Source organism: Thermothelomyces heterothallicus (genome assembly GCF_042370625.1).
Source record: "Thermothelomyces heterothallicus CBS 202.75 unplaced genomic scaffold P884_scaffold_30, whole genome shotgun sequence".
NCBI lineage: Eukaryota > Fungi > Ascomycota > Sordariomycetes > Sordariales > Chaetomiaceae > Thermothelomyces > Thermothelomyces heterothallicus.
The window spans coordinates 121,379-133,583 of record NW_027192591.1 but is presented as its reverse complement, the minus strand read 5'-3'; the positions used below and the strand labels follow the sequence as shown (position 1 = coordinate 133,583).

The following is a 12,205-nucleotide window of genomic DNA, read 5'->3' as shown; positions in this document are numbered from 1 at the left end:
ACTTTAGAAAGCAACGATGACATCAACGATTCCAATCCTGGCTGTTCTAGAGCACTGACGCAGCGCTGCCCAAATTGCCGCTATTACGAGGTGTCTAAAAGGGTTGGCCGGCGAGCTGATACCAAACCAATACACCTTATTACCATCCTGGCCTGAACGTCCCGGTCTTGTTACTGATCCCCGTGGCCTAAACACAGTTTTGGGGGTCTTTTGAGATGCTTCCATTTGAATGTTCTCTGCATCATCGCGTTGATCCGCCGGCATCGGCAAAAGATACCAGCCAATGGTTTGGTTAATTATCGCTGCTAAATTATACGTGATACACGCATTATACAGTCGAGTCGGTCCATTAAGATTGCTTTAAGTTTACCCGGCCGCCGCAGAAAGGCGATCCGCAAGACCCGGAGCTTTTCGGCCGGGCGAAGCCCCACCACGCCGACCGAGATACAGGCACCGGTTACTCCACACGGCCCCACGCAGCACCGGCTGCCAGTGGTGACGCCATGAGGTAATGACGACCTTAGTGCGGATTACACGGTTCAATACCAAAAGGTAAGATGATAACTTTTGTGGACTCTACTTTCAACATAATTATACGAAGCTTCAACAAAATCCATTTCGAGCCTGCCTTACATCGCCAATATGAACGGGAACGACCGAGTGCTTCAAATGTCTGGGAGCTGCAATAACTACCCCTGGGGAAAGCAGGGGCGGCAATCACTCGCGGCTCGGCTCTGCAAAGCGACAGCCAAGGATTTCGAAATCAAGGATGACGAATACTACTCGGAAATGTGGTTCGGGGACTACCCTGACTACCCGGCCCGCGTCCTGGAGACTGACAAACCCCTGAAGGACGTGCTAAACGAGAATAGGGAGAGGCTTCTCGGAGAGAAGGACATCGATCATGAACTAGACGGCCAACTCCCTTTTCTGCCAAAGATCCTCTCCATCGCCAAGGCTCTGCCGCTACAAATACACCCGAACAAAGACCTCGCCGCCAAGCTGCACGCTAAGGATCCTGATAACTTCACCGACCCCAACCATAAGCCCGAAATCGCTGTCGCCCTCTCCAGGTTCGAGGTCTTTGCTGGATTCAAGCCGCTGTCCGAGATCGAGCCGCTCTTCCGACTCCCAGCCCTCCGCCCCTTTGTCCCAGACGGCACGACGCAATGGACCGACAAGACACTGCGCGAGGTAACCCGCAACATCCTCAAAGCCGGCGATGCCACGGTAAAACGCGTCCAGGATGGCCTGCTGTCCACCGCAATGTCAGACCTCGGCTCGGCCAGGTACATCCTCGACCTGCTCCCTCGTCTGCAGCGACAACACGGGCCGCAGGACCCGGGCTCGCTGGTGGCGCTCGCCTGCATGAACTTTCTGGTCCTGCAGCCGGGAGACGCGCTCTTCATCCCCGCCGACGGCATCCACGCCTACCTGAGCGGGGACATTGTCGAGTGCATGGCGCGCAGCAACAACGTGCTCAACTCGGGCTTCTGCCCGCCCGCCGAGCGGACCAGCATCGACCTCTTCGCCGACACGCTCACCTTCCGCGCGCACTCGCCCGACGACGTCGTGCTCCCGAGCGCCGAGACGCCCAGGAGCAGGACCGGCAAGACGCGCGTCTACCGGCCGCCCGCGAGCGAGTTCGACATGCTGAGGACCGAGCTCGCGGCCGGAGAGGCAGACGAGATCTCGGGGAGCGACGGGCCGGCGGTGTTGATTGTCACCAAGGGCAGCGGCAGGATGGAGGCCGATGGAAAGAAGTTTGAACTGGCAGAAGGGGCCATCTACTTTGTCGCCCCAAGGGTGAGGGTGAGATGGGAGACCGACACGGGGATGGAGGTGTACATGGCGGTTGCTTAAGGCCTTCATCTTCCTCCATCATCAAACTCCATAGCAGTTATTATACAAAGATAGTTGATTTCCGCATCCATCCATCCACATGTATTGATTGAAGGTTTGAACGACTTCAATGAAACCTAAAGTCCATCGAGGCACCATCGAAGATAGATCATCTAATTATCTGTAGTACGAACACCTATCTAAAACTGGGAGCTCGGAATCCAATTGGACGTGACCCTCTTGGCCCGGCTAATTAATTAGTTGATTACTGGTGTAAATCAGACACTATTAATTACAACAGTTTCGACTATTAACGGCAAGCTGTCATTTTTTTTTGACTTTTCAATTTTGTAACTGTGACATTTCAAATCTTTTGCGACGCCCTCATGACTTGTATCTGACGAGCCGCCGTTATTTGCATCGTAAATAATTAAGATAATTAGCCATGCGAACCTCACCGAGGACCACGATTCTCACGTCTCTCACCCTCCTCCAACTCGCCCTGTCCTCACCTCACTCATCAACACCACCCTTACCACCCGCCCAGTGCGCCCCCGGGAACTTCCCTTCACCCTTCAACCCCAACCTCACAACCTGCCTGGACGGCGCCATCCTCCTCCCTAGCGCCTGGCACCCGTGGACGCACCGCCCGCACTGCGTCGAGGCCGCGGATGGCCCCTGGTGCGTCTTCACCCGCGCCGCTCTCCACGGCAGCATCAGCGTGGTGACGACGCCGGACGAGGCCGCGGGCGCGCTGAACCCGCTCCGGCACGTGCTCGACGATGACGACGACGACGACGACGACAATAACGACGGCGATGACAGCGGTGACTGGCGGAAGGGACGGCGGCGGCCGTACGAGGTGCGGGACGTCCCCGGCAAGGGCAAGGGCGCGGTGGCGACGCGGCGGATCGGCAAGGGCACGGCGGTGCTGGCGGACCGCACGGCCGTCCTGGCGGCGGTCGAGTACCCGGCGGACGTGATGCGGGAGGAGGTGCAGGAGCTGCTGGCGGTGGCGGCGGCGCAGCTGCGGGATCCCGGGGCGGTGGAGGGCCTGGCGAGGCAGGGGGGGCGGCAGGGGGGAGAGGACTACGGCGGCGACGGGGAGGTTGTGGAGATGAGCGAGATGGAGGACATCATGCTGACCAACACGTTTGGGGTGACGGTGGGAGGAAAGGAATACATGGCGCTGTTTCCCAACTTGGCGGTGAGTTTGTCTTTTGGTTGGTCTGTCTCTAATTACTGGTTTGGGATGGATGGGAAGAGTTCTGGCGAAAGGAAAGGGTGCTGACGACTTGACCAGAGGTTTAACCACGCTTGTAAACCAAAGTAAGCAAACGACAACAGGGTGTGCAGGGAGGTGTGATGTGCTGACCCTTCCAGTGCATTCATAAACTTCTCGCAAAGGACGCTAGCCATGACTGTCTGGGCGGCTCGTCATATTGAGCCTGGAGAAGAGATCACCATCACCTGTAAGACGCCTTTCTTCGCTCTGTCTCTCGCGATGTGGCTGACATGCTCGCATCCCAGACACGTCTGCGGGCCTAACGTCAGAAGAGAGAAGGGAGAGTCTAAAACATATCTGGGGCTTCAAATGGTACGCTTCATTCCCGCTTACTGTTCACTAATAGTCCAGAATGCTAGAAAGGTCGCTAACCGAACTGATCCCAGTCAATGCTCGCTCTGTACCGCTTCCCCAGATGTCATCCAGGCCTCGGACGCTCGCCGAGGGGAAATCCGTTCTTTACAGACCAAGGTTCTTCAGCTCGCTCAGAAAGGAGAATTTCATAAGGCCGTTGAGGCCGCCGAGTGTCTATTCGCACTTGTGGAAGAGGAGGGCCTAACAGAGCTGATGGGTGGTATGTACGAGGTTCCAGCTCGCCTCTACTACCACGTTGGCAACCTCGATAAGGCCCTCGAGTACACCCTCAAGGTGAAGCACGAGCTCGATGCTTTTGGCGCGTCTGACGAGGCCGGTCAAGCAAAAATCGACATGCTAAAGGGCGTCATCCAGAGGCTTGAGCGAGAAATCAAGGAAAAGGAGAATCGCGAAGCGCCCCGAGAAAACAACGACCGGAACGAAGATTGATGAAAACACGGACTCGATTCTTGGCCTATGACAGCTTCAACGACGGTATTAATAATCTTTTGTACCAGTTCTCGTTTACGACGGAGGAATTCCGCGAAGACCTGCCCTTGCCATCCAGGCGGATTTACCATCCTTGCATGGGATCTTTAGAGTCTTTGTCTTTCTATTTTCCTCGTGATCGGATGCATGTCCAGAAGCGGCCGCGTTAGAAGAAGATGCGCCGAGGCCTATCTCCAACGATGCTGCTGAGCCATCGGAGACCATATTTCCACCAGTCAGGAAACTCGACACCTTCTCGGTTGCTGGCTACTCCTGGCTTGGCAGAGCGTGCTCAGCGGACGGGTAAACCACAACACTTGAACAAGGCCTGGTTTTGGAGGCAAAGCTGCTCCGACAGGGTTCCCCGCTGGACATCATCATTTTTTCCAGTGCTTCGGTAACGGTGAAGCCGGACCATTACCGCTGTTGGAAAGGCCGCATGCAACGCCGGGATGCGCGTCGTCCTGCTGCAACCCCACGAGATTTGACTACATTAAGCTGCATGGAACCCCGTTGTTCCGGTCCCAAACATGACCTGCAGCTAATTATTAGCTCTTCATAATCCACCCCAAATACCCGGATATCCAACATGCGGTTAAGTTTCCTCATTGTCGCCTGGGCCCTCGCTCCATTGGCCGCGGCGTTCCCCTTCGGGAGCTTTGGCCTCGCGTCGTGGGATGTCGAGGGCTTTGCCAAAGACAATCCCATTGGCGTCACCACTGGTGGCGAGGGCGGGTCAACGGTGACCGTGGATAACGCGGCCGACTTCAAGGCAGCTGTTGCGGGAGACGAGCCCAAGACGGTCCTGGTCAAGGGCGAGATCAACCTGCCGTCTCGGCCGAAGATTGGCTCCAACAAGTCCGTCATTGGTGTCGGACGCACCGCCCACATCACCGGCAGCGGCCTCGACGTGTTCAACTCGACCAACGTCATCATCCGCAACCTCAAGATCAGCTTCATCGAGGACAACGACTGCATCACCATCCGGAACTCCACTAGGGTCTGGGTGGACCACAACGAGTTCGCTTCCGACATCACGAAAGGACCCGACGCCTACGTGAGTCTCATGCCCTCTACAACCTCCGAATTAGAAAGTGCACACAACGGCATTCGCTGAGACGAGGTTGTCTTTCTTGAATATGTTACGCAGGACGGCCAAGTCGACATCATCCGCGGTTCCGACTGGATCACGGTATCGTGGAACTACTTCCACGACCACTGGAAGTCATCCCTGGTCGGCAACGACGCCACCTTCCGCGACATCGACTTCGGCCACCTGCACGTAACCTACCACCACAACTACTGGCGCAACGAGGGTACCCGCGGCCCGGCCGGCCGCTTCGGGCACCAGCACGTCTACAACAACCTCTACGTCGACTTCCTCTACCAGGCCGTCCACTCCCGCTCCGACAACCAGGTCCTCGTCGAGGGCAACGTCTTCCGCGGCAGGACCCGCGAGGCCCTGAGCACCTACGGCCTGGTGATCCCGGACGACTCGCCCAACACCTGCACGTGCGGCGACGAAGAGCTGGACGGCTACGCCAACTTGGGCGCCAGTAAGTCTCCCTCGCGGCTGTTAAGATGAAGGATGGGGGTGTGTAATGAAAGGGGAGATCGGGATATGTAATTCCGTACTTACCTCTGCACGGTCCTGTGCTGACATGATGACACGCAGAAAACGATTGGGGCAAGGCGACGGTCAACATCACGCAGGTCGGCAACTTTCGAAAGGCGCCGTACAAGTTCAAGTTGACTCCCCTGCCGTTGGTTGAGCCGATTGTCAAGCTCGGGGCGGGTGTGGGCAAGATCTGATGACCCTGAGGTTGGTTTCGTAGATGGTTGTCGTCTTGCTGTTGTTGGCATTCTCGATTTTAAGATAGTTAGGTAGGGTTAACACCCACGGACTGTACTTGAACTCCAGCTCATCTTGTCCGAGATCTCTCACCTCGTATTGCGGCTGCTCCGCACTGGCGCTCACATTACGCCCGGCTTGATTTCCAGGCTCGGTCAGAATGCCCTTGACGGTACCGAAACTTTCGGGGATCCTAGAATCGGGGCCTGCATGTCCGATTCGATTCCCTACCTGCCAGACAAAATTCCCCACGTGCTCATAAGACAAACCACAAAGATGGAGACTCACCGCAAACGGGCTTGTATCGGACGTGATCTCCCCCCTTGTATTGCGGCATTATTACGACGGGGCCACGTACAGAGAAGTAGCTTACGAAGCTGGTTAGAAAGAATTTTTCTCAAGAAAATTCAAAGTAAGTATAAAAATTTGAATTAGAATCCACGAGTGTCCGTTGAAGAGAACTTATACATATTCGTAGGAACAGCCGGTCGTATCTTCGAGCAATTAGGGAGGGAAAGGTCAAGTGGTGACGAGGTCATCATTTGTCAACAATCTTATCACGAAATCACCACTGGATTCAGCGGCCAGTTTCCCACACTCAAAAGACTAAATAATTCGAAATCGTTACCTGTCCTATTCGTCATTAGCATCGAAGCCGGCGCATGACGGGTTGGGAGGACGGGGGAATCGGCGTGATGGCTGCCGCGGGCGCGACTGACGAAGATCGGGAGCGTGAGTCAGGGAAAGGGCAGAGAAATAATTACATGACGAAAGACACATAGCCTTAGTAAATAGAGCAAATAATACAAAATGACGATTTCCCCCCACTCTTTCCCTCCGGTAACACACGACCACTAGGAAGATATGAATACTTAAGGTACTATACTTAGATACCTTGGTTGATTTGTTGAAGAGATGCCAGACCTCTTGTGCCCTACCCTCACCTGCCACAACCATCTGTGCTGATGGCGTGCACGAAGCGGATTATGCAAGGACTTCTTCGCGTTCTGTTCGACCCACTTTCAAAAAAAAAGGTTAGGTATTCTGCTTTGGTAAGAAATACGCTCTATCCGAACTTGGCAAAATATCTCTCGAGTCGGAAGCAAACAGGACCTGAGAAGGAAACCACTCCGCTCCCGAGTTTACTCAGCGGCTGGTGTTATCTCGTTCGGTTGTGTGTGATGCTTGACCCACAACAATTCTACCCAAGGTAATAATCAAGGAATAAAGAGGTACATACGAGTGGCCGTATGGCAGGGCAGAGGAGATGACAACAGCACGGCAGAATTAAGTTGTAAGGGAATTATAACTATTAACTACAGGTAGTATGAGGTGGCGGAATGACAAATATGAGCGCCGCCGATCACGGACCCATGTCTGATATCACGCTGGTTCCAGTAAGCCCTCAGCCCGATGATAGAATTTTTGTATCCCCAAGTATCTGTCTGACAAATCGTGTATGTTCATCCGCATGAACTGGATGTTCTTTTCGTCGGGCAAATCCCACTCGACCCACTCTAGGTCCAAGGCCATGAGCTTTCCGTCAACCAGCTGATAGTTGGCAGGGTGCGGATCGCCATGATGCACGCCAAAGGCATGCATAGCTCGGTGGCATGGCTGCATCAAGGCGGAGATTTCTTCAAGCGTCAACGTTGCACCTTGGGGCGAGGCGAGTGAAACTCCCCCTAAGCGCTCGAGAATCAAAGCCCTTAAGCCGTTGTATCGAGCAAGGCCATAACACTTGGGTATGATGGTCCCTTGTAACGGCTTGAGGCGGTCGTAGGCTCGCGCCTCGTTGTCGAATAGCTCCGTATGGATGTATCCCGACTCGTCCCGCTTTGGCGCCTTCAAAATGACACGGCTGGGGAGGAACCATTCCGGCATCATGGCTCTAATCCAGGATTGTGCAAACGTAGGCAAAAGATTGACGCAGGCGCCAAAGAAGCGCGCTACTCTGGAGGGGCAAATTTGCAGGTCGAGGAGATGGGGGCGATCGCGGTCGAGCTGCGTGGCGAGAGCCGATATATACCGGGTCCTGAACCGGAAGCTCTTCGACTCGGTGTATTCGCGTCAATGCAGGCCTGCGGATGGGTACGACGTGGGGTGACTCACGATCAGCCACGGTGGGAATGCAGGCTTCTTGCTCTTGCAGGCCTCGATTCCGGCCTTCGAAAGGCGATAGCGTTCCGGTTCATCGGGGTCTTTGTATCTGGGCAACTTAACGCCGTAGTCCACCGTGGAACAAGCCGACGGCCTGGTGTTGTCCGCAGCCATAAGCGCCATAGAATACCACAATTATGTCCCGTATATGTGGCGGGATGAGGAGGAGATTGAGGTTAGAGAAGGGGCGTCAAGTTCAGCCGCGCCCGATACACGTAAACCGGAAGAACTCCGCATCACGTGCCCAGGCATCAACCTGGGTCCGCTTCGGCACAGATCAGTTATTAGGTGGCCTGACCAAACCCCCTGCTAAGCGAGCTCGCTTAAGCTGACCTGACCAGACCAAAACTACCCTGTGGTTAGTGCTGACTACAGGCGACACCGCTACTAAAAGAACTGGCTTACCGCCAAATTTGACTAGCATGTCACGGGCCCAGGCTCTACCCAGGCTAATTAATAATAGGCTATACCTTATTTCAGACTAGACCTATATACATTTATAGGGCGTTTATAGGGCACGTGCTTAGGACCTGGTTAGGCCCTAACCTAGTACCTAACTAGGCCCTAACTAGAGTATATATATACTCCTTATATAAGAAGAGGGACCTTATTTTAACCCTTATACCTACTTTTCTTTCTTTTCTTAAGGTAGTTAAATAAAATATTATATATTTATCTATAGTTATTATAAGGTTAGTACCTTATATTTTAATTACTTTCTTTTAATAATAAGCCTTTAGAGAGAATAATTAATAATATAATTATAATAGATTTTAAAGTATATATATTATTAAATTTAGTAGAATTATAAGAACTTATCTATTCCCTTTAAATAATAATAATATAATAGAGTATTATATTTAATATATTTTAAGTACCTTAAACTTAACTTATACTTATTATTAATTTAGCTTAGATATCTTTAGAGGGCCTATAGCTTTAAAGGAAGTACCTCTTTATTAAGTAATCTTTTAATAATAAGAAAGAACTTTTATAACTTAAAAGAGTATAATAGAATATATTTTTATAATAGATAAAGACTTTATTAGTTCTAATTATAACTAGTAGGTTTTTATCCAAGGAAACCTAATTTAATAGATTTAGACCTAGATTATAATATATTATAAATTAATAGGCCTAAAGATTAATTATAATATAGCTTAATTTCTTTAATATTATCATATAGGATACCTAGGTACTAGACTACAAACCCTATTAGGATGCCCTAGAGCCAAGGCAGTGCTATAGGTATTAGAGCTTTGGCTATACCCAACGGTACTATCAGCGGCCGGCCCGTTATAGCCGCTATAGCACAAAGGCCTACAGGGAGGGAGGGAAGGCTAGGGAGGCCTAGTGCCCTACCCACTCTAACCAACTCCCTTGTAGGTATACGGCCTATAGTAGCCCCTATATAGCCTGGTATAGGGGCTGCCCGAAGAAAGTCGAAGCCCAGGAGAGGGCCAGGGAGGCCTACCAGTATAGACCCTAGACCTTCTAACCACCGGAGTAACCGTACCAGAAGGTAGCCTTCGAGTTTAGCAGCTAGCCAGAAGACGACGACCACTACCAAACCGGGGCTAAACGCCCCTATAGAAGGCCTACTCTAGCCTAGCAGGCGGTTAGAAGCGCCTCGTTCGATGCCCGACAGACCCGTATCTCCTCGCTATAGCCTAGAGCCCCCTCCCTCTCATAACCGGTTAAAGGGGCGATAGCTATAGAGCCTGTTACTACTATACCCCTACCCTCTACTCTAGCTACCTCGAATGTAAATTAAGATCCTCTAGTAGAATACCTAAGGTAACAAATAGGCCCTTAAGGTCCTATTAGAGGAGGTTAAATATAACCTACTAGCTATCTAGGAACTATAGATTAACCGGTTTATAGGGTTAATATACTGCCCCTAGGTATCGAAATACTACCTAGTCTATAAGCCTAAGGGCAAAGTGGCTATTCTGGTGGCTAAATGGTTCCTAGTTAGCTAGTAGGACTACTTGGTAGAGGAGAACTAGTATAGGGTAACCTTTCTAACCCTAGGAGAGAGGGGGTTTAAACTCTAGTTAGTCTATAATAACAAGGGGGAGTAGGCCCTCTTATAGGACCTATTAGCCCTACCTTAGCTAACCTACCCCTTAGTCCTTATAGGTGACTTTAACCTCTACTACCCGGTCTAGGACCTATTTGATAGGCTTAGCCTAGGGGCTAAAGACCTCCTTAACCTTATAGACTAGTAGGACCTCGACCTATATATACTATATAGCTAGGTTACTAAGGCCCCCTAAGGGGACTAATATAGCTAGCCTTCTACGATAGACCTATTCTAAGCCTTAGCTAGGCTAGAAGTAACTTATAGGGATATTATAGAGTATAGGAAGTCTAACCACTACCTATAGGCTTTAAATATCTCCTTCTAGGGGACTAATAGGCCTATATTAGCTCTAAGGGGTAGGACTAGAAGAGCCTAGATAAGGAGGTTACGCGGGCTAAGGTAGCCTACCTCCTACTCTAGCTTAGTAGGTAGGTATTAGCCTTAGCTAGGCCTATCTTCTAGGGCCCGGAGGAGCTTCTATAGGCCTTCAATAGGCTTATAGAGGCCTTTAAGGAGATAGTTACGGTCTCGGCTCTGGTAAAGAAGGCTAGCATAGGTAGCAAACAAGCTCGATGGTAGACGAAGGAGGTTCGAGAGGCCTAGAAGAGGGCTAAGGAGGTAGAGAAGGCCTATAGGGGTACCCTAAACCCCTATATATAGGAGGTACTTTGGTAGGCCCTATAGGACTAGGCTAAGACTATTATAGCTATAAAGACCAAGAGCTAGAGAACTATACTATAGGAGGTAACTAACTAGCTGGACCTACTATAGAGGCTAGAATAGTAGGCGAGGCTATAAAGCTACCTATTGGTCGACCCTCTAAAGCTCCTGGCCTTTGAAGGAGGGCTTATAACCTACTAATAGAAGGCTAGAGCTCTAGCTAACAAGTTCTTTCTAAACCTGGAAGTAGACCTATTAGATATTAATGACCTAGATCTAAACGACTACTAGGAGCCGAAGTTTGAAATAAGCTAGGAGGTTACGGTAGGCGATGTCAGGGTAGTAATAGCTAGAGTAGCCCTATAGAAGGCCCTAGGGGAGGACCTCCTCCCTATAGGCCTACTAAAGGCCTATAAGTAGCTACTCTACTAGATATTAGTTATACTAGCCTCGGAGAGCTTATAGCTTGGCTATTTCCTAGCCTGGTTTAAAAGGGCTAAGATAGTAGTCCTTTATAAGCCTAGTAAACCCCTATAGGCCTACTTTACCCTAGGTAGCTATAGGCCTATAGCGCTCCTACTAATAGTAGGTAAGGTGCTAGAGGCTATAGTCGCCCGGAAGGTAACAGCTGTCGTAGAGGCCTATAGGCTTTTCCTAGCCAAGTAAATAGGTAACCGGGAATATAGGTCTACTAAACTAGCTATTCGGCTTATTATAGCCTAGGTTTAGGAGGCTTAGAGGTATAAGGTAACTACCTCCCTCCTATAGCTCGATATCTTAGGGGCTTTTGATATGGTTAACTATACCTAGCTACTAACCACTTTATAGAGCTAGGGCTTCCTAAAGTGGTTAGTAGTCTAGGTTAAGGAGTAGCTATAAGATAGGGTAGCTATCCTTTACTTCGATAGCTAGGAAATAGAGGATATAGAAGTAAGGGCTAGGGTCCCCTAGGGGTTACCCTTCTCCCCTATACTATTTATCCTCTATATAGCTTCCCTTTACTAGGCTATTTGCTAGGCTAGCCCTATGGTTAGTTTAGTAGGCTTTGTTAATGATATTAACCTTCTAGCCTTTAGGAGGGCTAAGGAGGCCTATAATGATTAGCTATAGAGGGCTTAGAAGGCCTACTTATAGTAGGCAAGGACCTAGGGTATAGCCTTTGCCCTAGAAAAGTATAAACTTATCTACTTTAACAGGGGCCAGAAATAGTAGTTATGACCGTTAGAGCTTCTATAGCCCAAAGGGGGTACTACTATTATAGCCCCTTCGAAGTTAGCTAGATTCCTAGGGGTCTAGCTAGACTAGAGGCTATAGTAGGGCCCCTACTATATAAAGGTAGCTAAGAAGCTAGAAACTTAGGAGTTTGCCCTAACTAGGCTCGCTATAAAGACCTAGGGCCCTAGCCTCCTATAGTGTGACGAACCCGGCTCAGACTTCTTCTAAAAGGGTTCAGACGAAGGTAAACGGTGCGGGACAA

At 50.7% G+C, this 12,205-nt stretch overlaps 5 protein-coding genes across 5 annotated transcripts; 3 read left to right on the top strand and 2 right to left on the bottom strand.

Annotated features, from left to right (window-relative positions):
* Positions 1–642: 642 nt before the first annotated feature.
* P884DRAFT_302839 (RmlC-like cupin domain-containing protein) lies at positions 643–1,863 on the top strand (the record flags this gene model as incomplete). Its single annotated transcript, XM_069444978.1, has 1 exon — positions 643–1,863. One exon carries the CDS (start codon positions 643–645, stop codon positions 1,861–1,863), a length of 1,221 nt encoding a protein of 406 aa, XP_069294234.1.
* A 424-nt stretch (positions 1,864–2,287) lies between these two features.
* P884DRAFT_302838 (uncharacterized protein) lies at positions 2,288–3,931 on the top strand (the record flags this gene model as incomplete). The annotated part of the gene is made up of 5 exons (XM_069444977.1): positions 2,288–3,049; positions 3,146–3,171; positions 3,226–3,314; positions 3,373–3,439; positions 3,514–3,931. 5 exons carry the CDS (start codon positions 2,288–2,290, stop codon positions 3,929–3,931), a joined length of 1,362 nt encoding a protein of 453 aa, XP_069294233.1.
* Positions 3,932–4,559: 628 nt separating this feature from the next.
* P884DRAFT_210043 (polysaccharide lyase family 1 protein) lies at positions 4,560–5,782 on the top strand (the record flags this gene model as incomplete). The annotated part of the gene is made up of 3 exons (XM_069438977.1): positions 4,560–5,027; positions 5,121–5,526; positions 5,646–5,782. The coding sequence occupies 3 exons, from the start codon at positions 4,560–4,562 to the stop codon at positions 5,780–5,782; spliced, it is 1,011 nt and encodes a 336-aa protein (XP_069294232.1).
* Positions 5,783–5,789: 7 nt separating this feature from the next.
* P884DRAFT_165545 (uncharacterized protein) lies at positions 5,790–6,159 on the bottom strand (the record flags this gene model as incomplete). The annotated part of the gene is made up of 2 exons (XM_069437277.1): positions 5,790–6,049; positions 6,111–6,159. Coding segments are annotated over 2 exons (309 nt in total), but the record flags the coding sequence as incomplete, so codon positions are not given.
* Positions 6,160–7,205: 1,046 nt separating this feature from the next.
* On the bottom strand, positions 7,206–8,096 carry P884DRAFT_209864 (uncharacterized protein; the record flags this gene model as incomplete). Its single annotated transcript, XM_069438962.1, has 2 exons — positions 7,206–7,871; positions 7,935–8,096. The coding sequence occupies 2 exons, from the start codon at positions 8,094–8,096 to the stop codon at positions 7,206–7,208; spliced, it is 828 nt and encodes a 275-aa protein (XP_069294230.1).
* Positions 8,097–12,205: the final 4,109 nt, after the last annotated feature.